Source organism: Dendrobium catenatum, unplaced genomic scaffold (assembly GCF_001605985.2).
Source record: "Dendrobium catenatum unplaced genomic scaffold, ASM160598v2 fragScaff_scaffold_266, whole genome shotgun sequence".
Classification (NCBI taxonomy): domain Eukaryota; kingdom Viridiplantae; phylum Streptophyta; class Magnoliopsida; order Asparagales; family Orchidaceae; genus Dendrobium; species Dendrobium catenatum.
Window position 1 is genome coordinate 149,816 of NW_021318728.1, and position 15,247 is coordinate 165,062.

A 15,247-nucleotide genomic window follows, 5' to 3' on the forward strand; every position below is an offset into this window, starting at 1 on the left:
GACTATGAACATTCATTATATAAAGGAAAGATACTTCTTTTGAGTTTGATCATGCTAGTCAATTGTTTAGCATTTCTCGAAGTTTGCATTCAGATAGTCCAAAGTCTCGATAGTTCGTTTAGATAAGACATATAGGCTCACTATCACATGGTAGGGATTGCAATTTTCCATGAATATATATTTTTTTAAAGGATTGGTGAATTCAATAATATTTCTTTGGCAGAGCAAGGTGGTTCATGTTTTTGGCTATGTTATATGAAATAAATTATATTATTTTATGTAAAAATATGAACTTTTTAATTAGCATGTTAACTATGCTATAAAAAATGGCATAAATGGGAACTTTTTGTCCTTTTTTCTTGTGAACTTATAAACAGGATAGTTCATACCATTATTTTCTCCTGATTGATAACATGAGTTGGATCTAGATTTGCAGTAGGTTTATTTTCTTCGCCTTTTCTGTGCTCTCCTCTTCATAAAGCTTTTAGCTCTTGAGTTACTAGTAAAAAAAAAAATTAAGGAGTTATTGTATTAATATTTTTTAGCTACCAAGCCAAACTAGTAAGATTGGAATTTGTTTATCATGGACAATACAATTGAGTTATAAGAAATAATTTTTATATACAATACTGTTTCAAATTTCCTTATCATTTTATGCTCTAAAGACTGAACAATTATTACGTCCTCTAACCGGACGGATAGGAACGTCTGATTGGAGGCCAAATCGCATCAAAAAATGAGAAATACCGAGTAAATGTCGAGCAATACCAAACAATAACGAGGAATACCATCACGTGAAGACCCAATACCGAGCAATATCGAGCAATACCGAGTTATACAAAAGTTGTACCGAATTTTTCCTAGAAAAGAACTCAGTACAACTCGGTATTGCTCGGTATTGATCTTCACAGAGCGGTATTCCTCGTTATTATCAAATAATACATAGTAATACCAAACAAATACCGAGTTTTTTGGCAAAATTTTGCCTTTGACCGAACGTTCCTCTACGTCCTTACACCGGACCTAATAAAAATTCCTAAAGACCAGCCTAAAAAAGGAAACCCTTTTTTTTATCAATAGAAGCCCAATAAGATGGATTTTGAGGAGAGTAATGATTAGCAACTCACCTATACATTAATGAATTTACAAGAAAATTATGATTATTACTCAAGATAGTACCCAAGCCAAGTGATAAGAAACTTTGATGATACTAATAAAATGTACTTCACAAGTAAATTCTTTCATATTAATTGGATTAGAGAGAATTAAAAGAGATCAATTTTGATCGTATATATTAGTAATTAAATTTTTTTGGGGATTTTTTTTTTGATCTTATATATTAGTAATTAAATATATTTTCAACTAAAATCAAAGTTAAAAGATGAGAATTAATAATTTGATACTACCACGTCAACATATACTTTAAATATTTGATGCGAGATGAAACACAAAGTTTCATCTTTTTAATCATTATTCTAATCATATAAAATATTTTTACATTGATTATTACTTTCCTTCCATAAAATTTTTTTATCAATATCATCAAACAAAGGCTTTATTTGGGATTGTTTTTCACTACTCTTTTTTCGTTACTTAAAAAAAAAAAAGTGCAGGAAAGCTGTTTCAAAAAGCTATCTCTAAGACTTCGTTTGGAACGGCTTTCTTACTGCTTTTTAAAACATATTTCTAGTATAAAAGCCTGTTCTAGAAAACAGTTAAAAAGCCGTCCCATACAAAGCCTAAGGCCTCGTTTGAGATTTGCGCTAAAAAATAATTTTAAAAAGCAAAAAAATATATTATGAGTACTAAGACTTCGTTTGGGACCACTTTCTTACTGATGCTTAAAATGATTTTATAGTACAAAAATTTGCTTTAAGAAGCAGTAAAAAATCGTCCCAAACAAAACCTAAATGATTAATGCAACACAATTTTATAGAATGAAAAAGCTGAAAACTGCTATCAAAGCTAAAGAATTGTTTTGGGATGTTGGATTAGTGACATCTGAGTTATATATTTAGTTCCAAATCTTAGCAAGATTGCTCAAATTCATGCACCAAAAGAAGTCAATCTGTCTGTGTGCAATTCAAATTTAATCCATGAGGATTTCAGGACTGACATAAATCCTATGGTATGAGTGCAGATTATTTCTCCTTTTTTTTATATATTTATATCAGCATAGCTTCAAAACTAATCATATTTTGTGAGCGGGGTTAAAGCATGCATATCTGATGTGAATTTTTCTGTTTTGGTGGGTGGGGCTCTTGAAGGTTTTTTTTCCATCTTCTGTTGGTCTTAGATAAGGTTGTCCGCTAAGCCCTTATTTCTTTTGTTTGGTTATGAATGCCTTCTCTGCCGTTCTTGATAATGGAGATTTCAAAGGAATTAATATGGAAGGTTTTTTGTTATCTCATCTCTTGTATGCGGATGATGTGTTAAATTTTGGTGAAGTCACTGTGGAGAACTATAAAAGCCTTAAAAACATTCTTACTACATTCTCCAATGCTACGGGTCTTCATGTGAATCTTGAAAAAAGCTCTATTATATTTCCCAAAAATGTGCATAACCAAGGTGAGCTTTGTCAAGTGCTATCTATTCATAACATCCCAAACAAGTTCACCTATCTTGGGATTCCACTGTCTTTCTATCGTCTTAAAGTGGCTGACTATCTTCTATTAATGGATAGTATATCTAGAAAGCTGTATGGGTGGAAGGGTTGTCTCTTATCTTTTGCTGGGCGTTTGCAAGAAAGTTTTTCTAAATTTATTTTCTTTGGAGACTCATCTGCTAGCAAGCAATTACACATGGTCTCTTGGGATAAGGTCTGTAAAAAAGCAATTGGGGGGTTGGGTCTGCCATCCTTGCTTGCTTTTAACTGCTCTATTATCCTCAGAATGTACAACAGCTATTACCCTTTATCTGCTTGGCTCTCTAGCAGATACATCTCACCTTGGCGCCCGATCCCCTCCTATGCATCCTGTTTATGGAAGGCTGTATGTTTTACTGCTGGGGTTGTTAAATAAAAATTTTCTTTTAGAATTACAAATAAGGCGCCCATTTCCATGTGTTGGGATAACTGGTGCTTAAATGGTAGACTGGAGGATCTATCAGTTGAGCTTTTTCAGTTAAATTCTATTAGCTCTAACTGTTTTGTTAGAGGTTTTATTATTGGAAATGAGTGGGTTTTACGTGACTGCATCCACTCTCTGTTAAAAATGACATTTAAAAAAATAGCATTGTGGAGGAGGATTCTAACTGTCTTTTGTGGGGGAACCAAACGAAGAGTAGGCATTCTAATTTCATACTTGAGTTTTATTCCAATCAGTCTACCTGTGCTTGGTATAATTTAGTTTGGCGGGCTAAACATGCTATGAGGTTCTCGTGCTTTACTTAGCTTGCTATTGTCAGATGTTTAAAAACTGCAGAGGAATTACATAAATGGAACATTTATGTTCCTTTAGCTTGCAGCTTATGCCACAATCACTTTGAAAGTGCTGCACATTTATTTTTTGAATGTTCATACTCTTTTAATATTATCACGGATTTAATTCTTGGCTCTAATAGCTTACTGCTTAAACCTACTATTCTTCAACTTCTGGAATGGATTGATGGTGAACAAAGTATGCAGGTTTGGGAGAAAAACTTATTCTCCCTCATCGCCTGCTGCTGCGTCTATTATATTTGAAAAGAAAAAAACCTCAGGAGATTTGGAAACAAATTTAGCAGCAGCAATACTATCTCTCTATGTATTAAAAAAGCAGTCCATCACAGAGTTATTAAGTGGAAGGATTCCACTAAATACCTGGATAAGCTATATCCGTGCTCTGGCCTTAACTTGATCTTGGGTTTTTTCTTGATCTGGTTTGGCCGTGAATCCCCTATTTCTCAGGTTGTGTTTTCTGTAGCAATATGATATTCTACCTGGGTTGCTTACTGGGACTGTTTAGCTGTTATGCTGTTGCAGGAGATTGCTAGGAAGGTTTTGCATAACCTGTGACAATGATGAGGCTCCATATTCCGCTCCCCTTTGGATGGTCTTCGAGCAACCAGGGGTTTGTGATTCTATGTGATGAGATGATTAATTACCCGAGTCCAGGCTTTTTTGGCATTGGAGCTTTTATGTGCTTTGATCAATTTTGTCTGTATTTTGGTTGTGTTTTCTTTTTGGTGCTTTGTAGGAGCTAGCCTCTTTTTTGATTGAGGTTTTTTGGGTCTTACTTGTAATTTTTCATCTTTAATATACGGGTAAAGCCCAAATTTTCAAAAAAAAAAAAAAAAGGTGATCTGAACACCTCAGTGAATGTTAACAGCCGAAAACTATGATTTATGTACTTAGATCATCTCAAACCGAACTGCATACCACCGTATGCCATCTGCCATACGCTGCATTCGAACTCCAAATCTCATAACAAAATTCAGCAGGTAAACAGTTCGACGCCAATATATGCGACGCCAAACTTGACGCGGAATGTTCACCTATGTCAAAAAACCCTCGCTCGCGAATTTGCCGAAGAAGAGCGGGAAAGAGGAGAAAAGTGCACGAAAGAGGAGAGAGATAATTACCTTCGCATGAAGTGCACAAAAGATGAGAGAAATGAAGTTCGATTGGAAATGAATTACGCCATTTTGAAGTTTTATTGTATTTTATAGTGTAAAATGAGTTTTTTGGTTGGAGATGCCCTTATGTGCTTCATTTCACGATCAAGCTACACATATAGCATCTTGTGGGTTAATGTTAGAAGACAAGTAGATGATAGAATGGGATGATATCTTGAGGGTTGGTCCATCTTTGACCACTGGCTTGCTTTTTGGGAAGAACCTCGAATTCCTTAGAATCAGTATGTCACAACCATGTTCCTAACAACAATATAAGTTTTTAATTCCAGAGTAATGTTATAATTCCCACTCAATGTCCAGTGGAAGCCTCCAGATCATTAGATGGATGGTAACATTTACATGCAACATTTCATCCATTCAGTGATGATTTTTTTGGGTTTTGAGTACTTTAGTATTTCTTCTAATTCTAATAGACCATTTGATGATGGTCGTTCAATCCAAATTTATGTTTAATGCCAACGACACGATTAATTAAATAGTTCATATTTTTTTAATGTAGTAATTGTATTTAGGTAAAACTTGGATTTGTTCTATTAGAGTTATATATTGTTTTTTTTTTAACAAGGCTTTTTTCTTCAAATTATGTTGTTGTTTAATTTATGTGTAACCCTAAGACCCTGATAAGGACATCAGGACATGGAAGATTTATTAGAGACATAGCCGTTGATCTACGACCACGATTTCACCACTCTATTTTTTATTTTCGTATTTCTTATTGATGTATTAGTTTTTATTTATGAAGTTTATTATGTTTTTCCAGTTTTGCTCTTAAGGGCTTAGGTATGTGTAAGCCCTAGGGCATTGTAGTACTTTTTATTTTCTCTTTGTATGGGCTATTTAAAGCCTCCCTCTTCTTCTTCGAGGGTTAATGAAGGAATTATAAGAAAACTCCTGCACATATATTCTTTGAGTTGTGATAGTTCTTGGAGAGAGCTTTGGAGAAATTCCTAGGGAGGGAAAACGGATCACCCACCAACCTTGGAGACAGCCGTATTCGTGGTTTGTTTTATCGTTCTTTTTCTTTCAATCTCCTTTCCTATCAGCAGTCGAATTACCTAGCCACCCCCACCTCGCCGCCGGCAAACTTTCCTCACCACCAAGCCATTCAACCCAACCCTTTGCCCCTCTTACCGCCGACCCCACCACCCTCTTCACTGTCCCCCACCTTCCTCCCCATTGACAACTCAACCACCACCACCCCAAGCCGCCGTTTCCTTCCGCACTCATCCAAGCAGCCGGCCATCCCCCCTTGTCCTTTCCTAAAATAGATTAGTTCGATTTGGAAATTATTTGAATTCAAATTCAAGAGAATTTGAATGTAAAATCTTTTTAAATTAAAGTGGTCTAAGTTTGGAAAGTCCATTAATTATTAATCAATCTCAAATTTGAGATTGATTATTTAATTAATTCAAATCCCCACACTTTTCTAATTAAAGATGCCTAAATTTGGAAAGCCACTAATTAGTAATCAATCAAAATTTGAGATTGATTATTTAATTAGTTAATTCCCCAACATACATTGCATCTAGACACCTTTGAGATTGATTATTTAATTAATTCAAATCCCCACACTTTTCTAATTAAAGATGTCTAAATTTGGAAAGCCACTAATTAGTAATCAAGCAAAATTTGAGTTTGATTATTTAATTAGTTAATTCCCCAACATACATTGCATCTAGACACCCTCTAGGAGCAACCGTTGCTGCCCGGAACTGTCCGGAATCGCTGTCCCAGGTTGGCTACTTGCTGTCCCAAGGTTCTAGCGTGGATTTGTTACTGTCTGAGCCGTCAAGATAACACCAACAGCTGTCCAAGCTTACGAGAAGGTTGAATCTTAGCAAAGGGTAAACTCTTTCCTTCTTTCTTACCTTCTTCGTTCATCATTGCTTGTGGTTTTATTTGATTCATACAAAATCTTGCCAAGCTCCGCTAAAAGCTTAGCGTTGAGTAGGAAGTTTGTGAGAGATCTTTCATAGCGCTATTCTGATTGTTAGATTAAGAATTTCTTGTTGAAATCTATCTCGTATGCAACGTCAAGAGTAATTGATTATTATGTGGTTTTTATTTTTTCGCGAATAACTTAGACTAAGCTTGTGTTTATCGCTCTTTGTGTTTTATTTCATTGTTTGAATCACCATAAATATTTAATTAATTTGCTCTTACTCAATAAGCATGCAAAAATCCTTACCTAAATCAAATTTTCATATATGTCCTGCATCATCGGGTATCAGAGCATGGTTTGCTCTAGTTGCATGTACTAGGATCCATCTAGAGTTTTAATTTCCACTGTTAAGCTTAGCAATTTGTTTTAACATTGCATTTTTGTCATTTAGTACATTGTATGTTTGTTGTCCATCATGTTTTGCATCATTTAGCAAGCCTTTAGGAACATTCCATATAAGTTTAAGTGTTGTCATTTACATCCCTTCATCCTTGAGTATCTTGTAGAGTCTTCTAATGGACCCGGAACAACTCGGCAGGACATTAGACTTGTTGGCAGGTCAAATGAATAACATTAGCTAACAACTCAAGGATAACCAAGCTGACTTAGCTAACCTCCGTCGTTAGACGACTAACGCTTCGATACCCTAGATCGAAGTAGGAACCATCCTCCCCTTTACACACCTTCTAGACCTCCATCCATGTACAAGAACTACACCTATCTATATGAGGGACTTCCTCGTGCCCCTCATCAAGCTCCCCACTATGGACACAACTCTCACAATGACCCTGACATATCACTAATGAAGAACATTAAAGTCGATGCTCCTACCTTTGATGGCAACCTCGATCCTCAGCTCTTCCTGGATTGGGTCAAAGGTATGGATAGTTTCTTTAAATGGTATACCATCTTTGAGGCTAGGAAGGTTAGTTTTGCTGAGATGAAGCTCACGGGTAGGGCAAGTCAGTTTTGGTCCAATTTAGAAAGCCTGAGAGAAGCCCGAAATGAGTATCCCGTCACCGATTGGTCATCCATGAAACGTGAGCTTAAGCAGAAGTACTTGCCTCCCTCGTACTTCCCCAGATTGTTGGATAGGTAAAATAGGTTGACTCAGGGCAACAAATTCGTTAAGGAGTACATTGCATCTTTTGATGACTACCTAATTCCTTGCAAAGGGGAGACTTCCACTACCCCCGCGCAAATCCTGTCCATGTTTCGTACCGGGTTGCGAGATGATCTTCGCAACAAGCTGTTCGCCCGGAACATCACTACCCTTGAAAATGCTTGCAGTTTAGTGTTAGACCAAGAGGAAACCCGTCCCCTACTCCCTAGTCGACACCACGACTCTAGGCTTTCCTACAGGCATTCTGGTAGTTCCACCCCATACACTCCCACTGCCCAGCCGATCCCAGGAAGCACTACCCGACCTCGTATGGTCCCCCCACCCCCCATCCTGATGTTAGAAGTAAACCTCCCACTATGGATACCCCTCGGTCCAACCCGGGACCAAGTGCTTTAGATGTCATAGGTATGGGCATATCGCCTCTTAGTGCTCTAGTCCCTACAAAGTCACGATTATCAAAGAGATCACTGAGGCGGAATTCGAGCCCGAAATAGATCAGATTCACCAAGTGGACAACGATAGTGAATTCTTTGCAGAGGATGACGACACTGCTGTCATCCAGTACATTCATAAAATTGACACTTCTCCCACCTGCATGGTGAGATGTGCACTGTCACATCCCGTTACCACCGACGACTAGCGTAGGACTACGATTTTTCACTCCGCCAAAATCAAGGATAAGAATTGTAAAGTCGTCGTGGATAGTGGCAGCTACATCAATGCTGCTCCTCCAGCATGGTGTCTAAGCTTGGCATGTCTATCGTTCATCACCCCAACCCCTATAAGGTAGCTTGGGTTAACACCACTGCCTTGGAGGTAAAGGAGCGAAACTTCATACCTATCTCCTTCGTTGACTATGAGGAGAATGTTTGGTGTGATGTGTTAATTATAAATGTTGGACAAATCCTTCTAGGCCGTCCCTGGCTATTTGACAATGATGTTCATATTTATAAGCGTGAGGGCAAAAAGATCAAGCTTTTGCCATCACAGCCTCGGGTTACTGATGATCCTGAATCCAACCCTAACAAATCCAAGAAGAGATTGAACTTGATAGCTGCCATAGCCCAAAGCGCACCCTTTCACGCCTTAGTCAGTCGTGAGACTTCCATTGAGTTTGACGAACCGGTCCCTCAGTAGATTCGGCCCATACTTAGTAAACTTGGTGATGTCTTCCCTGATGATCTTCCCAGTCAATTTCCTCCGATTAGAGGCATTCCGTATGTTTTAGATCTAGCCCCTGGAGCCTCCCTATCCGAACTCCCCACAGTAGAGCTCATCTACCATGATTCAATGACCCATACCACTGGTTTAAGTCCCGCCGAAACTGTTTATGGGTTCAAACCTAGGCTGTCGATAGATCTCAATACCCATGTGTTCTAGGTATAAGATTTCTGAGTCGACATCTACATTTGTATTGCATTTGCATGATTTATATAAGGAAATTGCACGCAAAATTGAGCAGAGCAACATTAATTATAAGCTTCTTGTTGATTTTAAACAAAGATTTAAAAATTTTGAGGTTGGTAACTCGGTGATGGTGCGGATTCGTCCAGAACGGTTCCCACAATGAATTGTTAAGAAGTTACATGCCAAAAGTGCGGGGCCATTCAAAATAGTCAAGAAAATCAACAACAATGCTTACGGGATGGATCTGTCTGCAGAATTCGACATTAATCCCTCCTTTAACATAGAAGATATGGTTGCTTATAAGGATCTATAGTTTAACCCATCAAACAATTTAAGCATTGTGTGACTCCACCTTGTGAGAACCCAAGCTTACCTCCACTCCTAAATGTTTATAAAATACCTATAGCGTAGAAGGTTAGCATGATTTTAAGTGATGATATTACTTCCACAAAAGAGGGCGATCGAAGAAAGTAATTTGAATAGGTGGAGAGGCAAGCCCGAGCCTGAGGACACTGGGTCAGATCGACCCAGACGCACTACAGTTCTACGAGAGCACCCGGGATGCGTACTCGATAGAGTTAAGCTTTTTTCCACCCCGGGAGAGTGATGAGGACATCAGGACATGAAAGATTTATTAGAGGCATGGCCGTCGATCTACGACCACGATTTCACTGCTCTACTTTTGATTTTCGTATTTATTATTGATGTATTAGTTTTTATTTATGAAGCTTTATTATGCTTTTCCAGTTTTGCCCTTACTTAAGGGCTTAGGTATGTGTAAGCCCTAGGGGCATTGTAATACTTTTTATTTTCTCAATGTATGAGCTATTTAAAGCCTCCCTCTTCTTCTTTGAGGGTTAATGAATGAATTATAAGAAAATTCTTGCATGTGTTCTTTGAGTTGTGAGAGTTCTTGGAGAGAGCTTTGGAGAAATTCCTAGGGAGGGAAAATGAATCACCCACCAACCTTGGAGACGGCCGAGTTTGTGGTTTGTTTTATCGTTCGTTTTCCTTCAATCTCCTTTCCTCCTAGCCGCCAGATTCCCTAGCCACCCCCCACCTCACCGCCGACCAACTTTCCCCACCACCAAGCCATTCAACCCAACCCTTTGCCCCTCTTACCGATGGCCCCACCACCACCACCCCAAGCCGTCGTTTCCTTCCCCACTCATCCAAGCTGCTGGCCACCCCCCTCGCCCTTTCCTAAAATAGATTAGTTTGATTTGGGAATTATTTGAATTCAAATTCAAGATAATTTGAAAGTAAAATCTTTCCAAATTAAAGTGGTCCAAGTTTGGAAAGTCCATTAATTATTAATCAATCCCAAATTTGAGATTGATTATTTAATTTATTCAAATCCCCACACTTTTCTAATTAAAGATGCCTAAATTTAGAAAGCCACTAATAAGTAATAAATCAAAATCTGAGATTGATAATTTAATTAGTTAATCCCCCCACATACATTGCATCTAGACACCCCATCCCCCCTTTCTCTTAGCCGAATTTTTCAAAGCCCCACCCCAATATTTCTTTCCCAAAATCAAGCCTTCAATTTGGAATTATTTCCAAAACCAGCCCTAGCCTACCCGCCTCCTTCCCTTATCCCCCACTTAATTTACTTCCTAATCAAGGAATTTCTATTTGGGAATTAATCTGAGCTTTTCCCTCCAAGATCTTCTTCCAAACTTTAAGCCTAATTCACCCAAAACCTAAACCCAATCTTCCCCAAGCCTTCCCCCTTGGCCGGCCACCTTCCCTTACCTTCTCCCACTTGGATTCTTGGGAGAAAGCTGTCCCAATCTTCATGTGTTGCTGTTTACCCATCTCTACTTGCTGTCCAGAAATTTCTGGATTCTAATAGTGGCTGTCCACCCTTCCAAAACCTAGATAGCTGCTGTTCAAGACCACCTATCTGCTGTTCAGAGACTCCAACAGCAGTTCGCTGCTTTCCAGCTCTAGGAGTGATCGTTGCTGCCCAGAACTGTCCGGAACCACTGTCCCAGGTTGGCTACTTGCTGTTCCAAGGTTTGAGCGTGGATTTGTTACTGTCCGAGCCGTCAAGATGATACCAACTGCTGTCCAAGCTTGCGAGAAGGTTGAATCTTAGCAAAGGGTGAACTCTTTCCTTCTTTCTTACCTTCTTCGTTGATCCTTGCTTGTGGTTTTATTTGATTCATGCAAAATCTTGCCGAGCTCCGCTAAAAGCTTAGTGTTTAGTAGGAAGTGTTTGAGAGATCTTTCATAGCACTATTCTTATTGTTAGATTAGGGATTTCATGTTGAAACCTATCTCGTATGCAACGTCAAGAGTAATTGATTATTATGTGATTTTACGTTTTTGCGAGTAAGTTGGCCCAAACTTGTGTTTACTGTTCTTTGTGTTTTATTTCATTGTTTGAATCACCATAAAGATTTAATTAATTTGTTCTTACTCAATAAGTGTGCAAAAATTCTTACCTAAATCAAATTTTCATATATGTCCTGCATCAAACCCTCTCATTAAAAATAATGACCTCAAGGACTAAGTTAAGACAATGATAGAATATTGAATAATGTTTGAGGTTATTTCTATTAAAGCAACCAATGCTTCTCTCGCTCTATAGTCAATTTATATATCCCCCATGTTTATATTTTCTCTCACTCTTTTCTTCTATCAATTAAGTGGCATCAAAGATAATAATTGTCACTTGATCAAGAGCAACAACAACATCAAGCCTTTTATCCCACGACGTGGGGGTCAGCTACATAAATCCTTTTTCTCCAGTCCTGGAAAGAGTCAACTTCTCATTTAAAATTAACAAAAAAAATATCATTTCTAATATTTTCTAACCAAGTCTTTTTAGGCCTACCTGTACCTTTTTTAACATAAGCCAAATCTAATACCTCTACTTTCCTAACTGGGTCATCAAAAGGCCGCCGCTTTATGTGACCAAATCATTTAAGACGACTCTCCCTAATTTATCTTCTCACTCGATCAAGAGCATTGCACCTAAATGCCACCTCCAAAACTTTGAAAAATAAAAAAGGCATTGCATCTACAGTCCTAAACCCCCATCCCCGTCCAGCCTGCTTTACACTAATCTCTGCCCCAATCACAAGAGTCCTTCCCAATTTTATAGACATGACTCCGCATCCTTCATCCTTCACCCACTACTTACCAAAAAGTACTTTCCTTTCAAAGTCCATTGCATCTCATATGCATGCAACCCAGTCACGCAATCGTTGCATCCCTGCCTATATGCTCAAACTACCCCCTGTTGCTGAACTTCAATATCAATTTGTTGTTCATTTCTCCTCTCTTGACTACTGAAAATAGCTTCAACTCCCTCTTTGCGGTGGAAATCCAAAGAGGGACAACAAACCCTGCAGCCACGACAGATCCGCCAACCCATCATCACCTTCTGGAGGACGATAATTATTGACAATAATTTTCAATGACTGCAAAACTTTATTCATCAAGAGGCTGACTACATGGTACTTAATTGTTCCCTTTATTGGTACAAGTGAACTCGTGTTCATTGTCCATGTACAAATCTATTAATTATTACAAGGCCATTACCTAGGAAGCTCCACTAAAAGTAAGAATGGATGTCGATCTATTGCTTTACCAACTATTTAGCCTCTAGCGAGAGTTTCATCAAATATAAACATTTCCATAGCCTTAGGTGGTTTGATTACTAAGATATATCCATCACACTTCATAATTCTCAAAATTAATTATTTATCATAGATCACTTTAAGGCTCTGCTCTATAAATTCTAAACATCTCAAGCACAAGGGACACTCAATGTTGAGGTTTTCCACAAAGAAAAACATTGCTACAATAGTAGCTTTCAAATACAAAGAATAAACAAAAAAAAATAAATAAATACAATGCTAAGCATGTGCAACGCAGAAAAATAATAAATAGAGAAAGTTTTGCAGCGAAATCATGAATACAGCATTTTAAGAGCATCACTTAGGGAAAATGAGCAAGTCTGCAGCGTACAATGCAAATTAACTCCTCACCTATGAGCTTCTCTTACAACTGCAACTTCAACTCTTTGCGATTTTGAAAGAAGATGCTCATCTTCATCAGCATCATCACTGTTCAGTAGCTCGCGTGAGCTATTGAATGCAATGGACTCTGAACTGTCTTTTAGATTCAAACAAAGTTAAAAAAAACATGTTATTACAAGAACATAAGAATTTTTAAGGGAGTTAAGAAAATACCTGAAGAAGGCATCCGGGTTATCACATTTTTATACGAAAATTTAAGCGTGGCAAGTTCTCCAAGGCCTTATCAGATCCCCTCAGCTCACATATCTAAGCTTCTCCACAGCCTGAACTCTCCCAGCTCGGCATCTCCCAATCCAAGACTTGCTATGATGTGGGTTCTGATTAATTTTTTCTTATGAAGAAAATTTGCTACACGGGTTAGTCATGTGCCAATCTTATATTTAAAGCTTTTTTTTTTAATAAGGGCGTTTTAAAAATTTTATTATATTTTCTTATGGCATAAATTTTTTGATTATATATATAAAAAGAGGGACGTCATATTATATTTGTATCAAATGAATTAGGATTATAATTTTCCATATAATTAGGCGAAGCTACATAAAAATGTGTTTTTATGTGTTAATCTTCTTTTTTTGGTTTTCTATTACTTTTCGCTCAGTTTTTGCTCTCTATGTTTGAGTTAGGTTCACCTATTTCCCAACCCTATCTAACCTTAGAGACCAAAGATTAAACCAAGTAAAAACCCTCATGCACAGACGGCTGGGAAGCTTGCCACGCCATCAGAGAAGTGCTTAGAGCATGTGACTTAAATGTTTTAAAAAAATAAATAGTACCCGAATTCCTTCAAAACAATGTCATCATTTTGTAAAAATAAATCTAAATGTTAATGATATACAGACATGTAAGAAAAATACCGTTAGTATCAGTAACATAATAAATATGGAAAAAGAAGGAGAACAAGAGGATGTCAAACTAACCTGAAAAGACGTGGTATTCAGGTATCTGTTTTACTGTTGGCAAACGGAGACTTTCTGGCAGAAGACAATTACACATAAAACCTGTAATCCAGATCAAAATTTCAACAGTAAACACATGTGGTGGTGACTACGCTGCATCATTTGGGGTGAAAAATATATTGAAAGCTTGAACAAGTTCAATCACAGTTCAATTTTGGTAAACTGATCATAAATTTTTCTTGTGCTGTTTACCCAGAGTTGTGAAATCATTTACATTCTCCTTAACCATCTTTTCTATATTTTTGCTTTTCTTGCTCAGTGTCAAATGTCTGAAGTTCATGTAATGACATTAGAATTAACAAGCTAACTTGATAAACTGTGTTATTCTGTATCAACATATCTTCTTATTAATTAACGTTTTTCATTTGGATAAAAGGCTGCCAAAATTTGAGGCAAAGAAACCATTACCCACCTTAGTATAAATGTTGAGAAGAAATAGTTGAAAAATATAAAAGAAAAATACTCCCGTTTTTTATATTCACAAAATAGATGAAGATACACAATTTATAAGAGATACAAACCACTTAAGATAGAATGAATTCGAAGGCTATAGCCGGCCAAAAGTTGAAAAATAAATAAGAAAAAAATTCTGCCTATTTAATTGACAATAAAGCATATAATAAATTCATTCTTCATTTGAGACTAGAGAGTCGCACATGGAAAGCTGGAATGAGGCAGATTGCCGAGCTGGACAGAGAATTGGATGGTAGAGCTGACACATGGTTGCAGTTGTTGTGCTGGCAGCTGTAGGGATTATTTTGGGCATGTAATAGCAAGTTTGTGGGATGCAAACTGCAGAACTGCAGGTTGGTGTGGGCTCCAAAAATTCGGCCTCGGCCTCCCCGCCGCGCGATTTCTTCTTTTTATTGTTCGGCGAGGGAGTTTTAACTGAATAAGTTCCGAGGTAAATTTTGGAAGGCAGATGAGTTTGTAGATAAGACACTACCTAGAGATTTCGTCCTCATTTTGCGAGGACTTTATGATCTGAGTTCTGGTTTCCTATAGGCGCAAGCCCCTATAGTTAATTACCCCTCCCGATCACGAGAGAGAACTTTCGATTAAGGCTAGTCATCGATCAGATACGTAGAGATACGTGGTATCTGGCATATAGTAGCAGCAATGTATGTGGATTTTGAAATATTTGGAA

General features: G+C 37.7%; 1 protein-coding gene across 1 annotated transcript in view; it reads right to left on the reverse strand.

Annotated features, from left to right (window-relative positions):
- Nucleotides 1-3,435: 3,435 nt before the first annotated feature.
- LOC110106194 (deSI-like protein At4g17486) overlaps nt 3,436-15,247 on the reverse strand; it is a gene marked incomplete at its 5' end in the record, with an annotated part of 27,780 nt that continues 15,968 nt past the window's right edge. The window contains 3 exons of the mRNA XM_020835980.2: nt 3,436-3,669; nt 13,094-13,220; nt 14,062-14,142. Coding sequence (XP_020691639.2) covers nt 3,651-3,669; nt 13,094-13,220; nt 14,062-14,142 — 227 coding nt within the window. The remainder of the gene's footprint in view (nt 3,670-13,093; nt 13,221-14,061; nt 14,143-15,247) is intronic.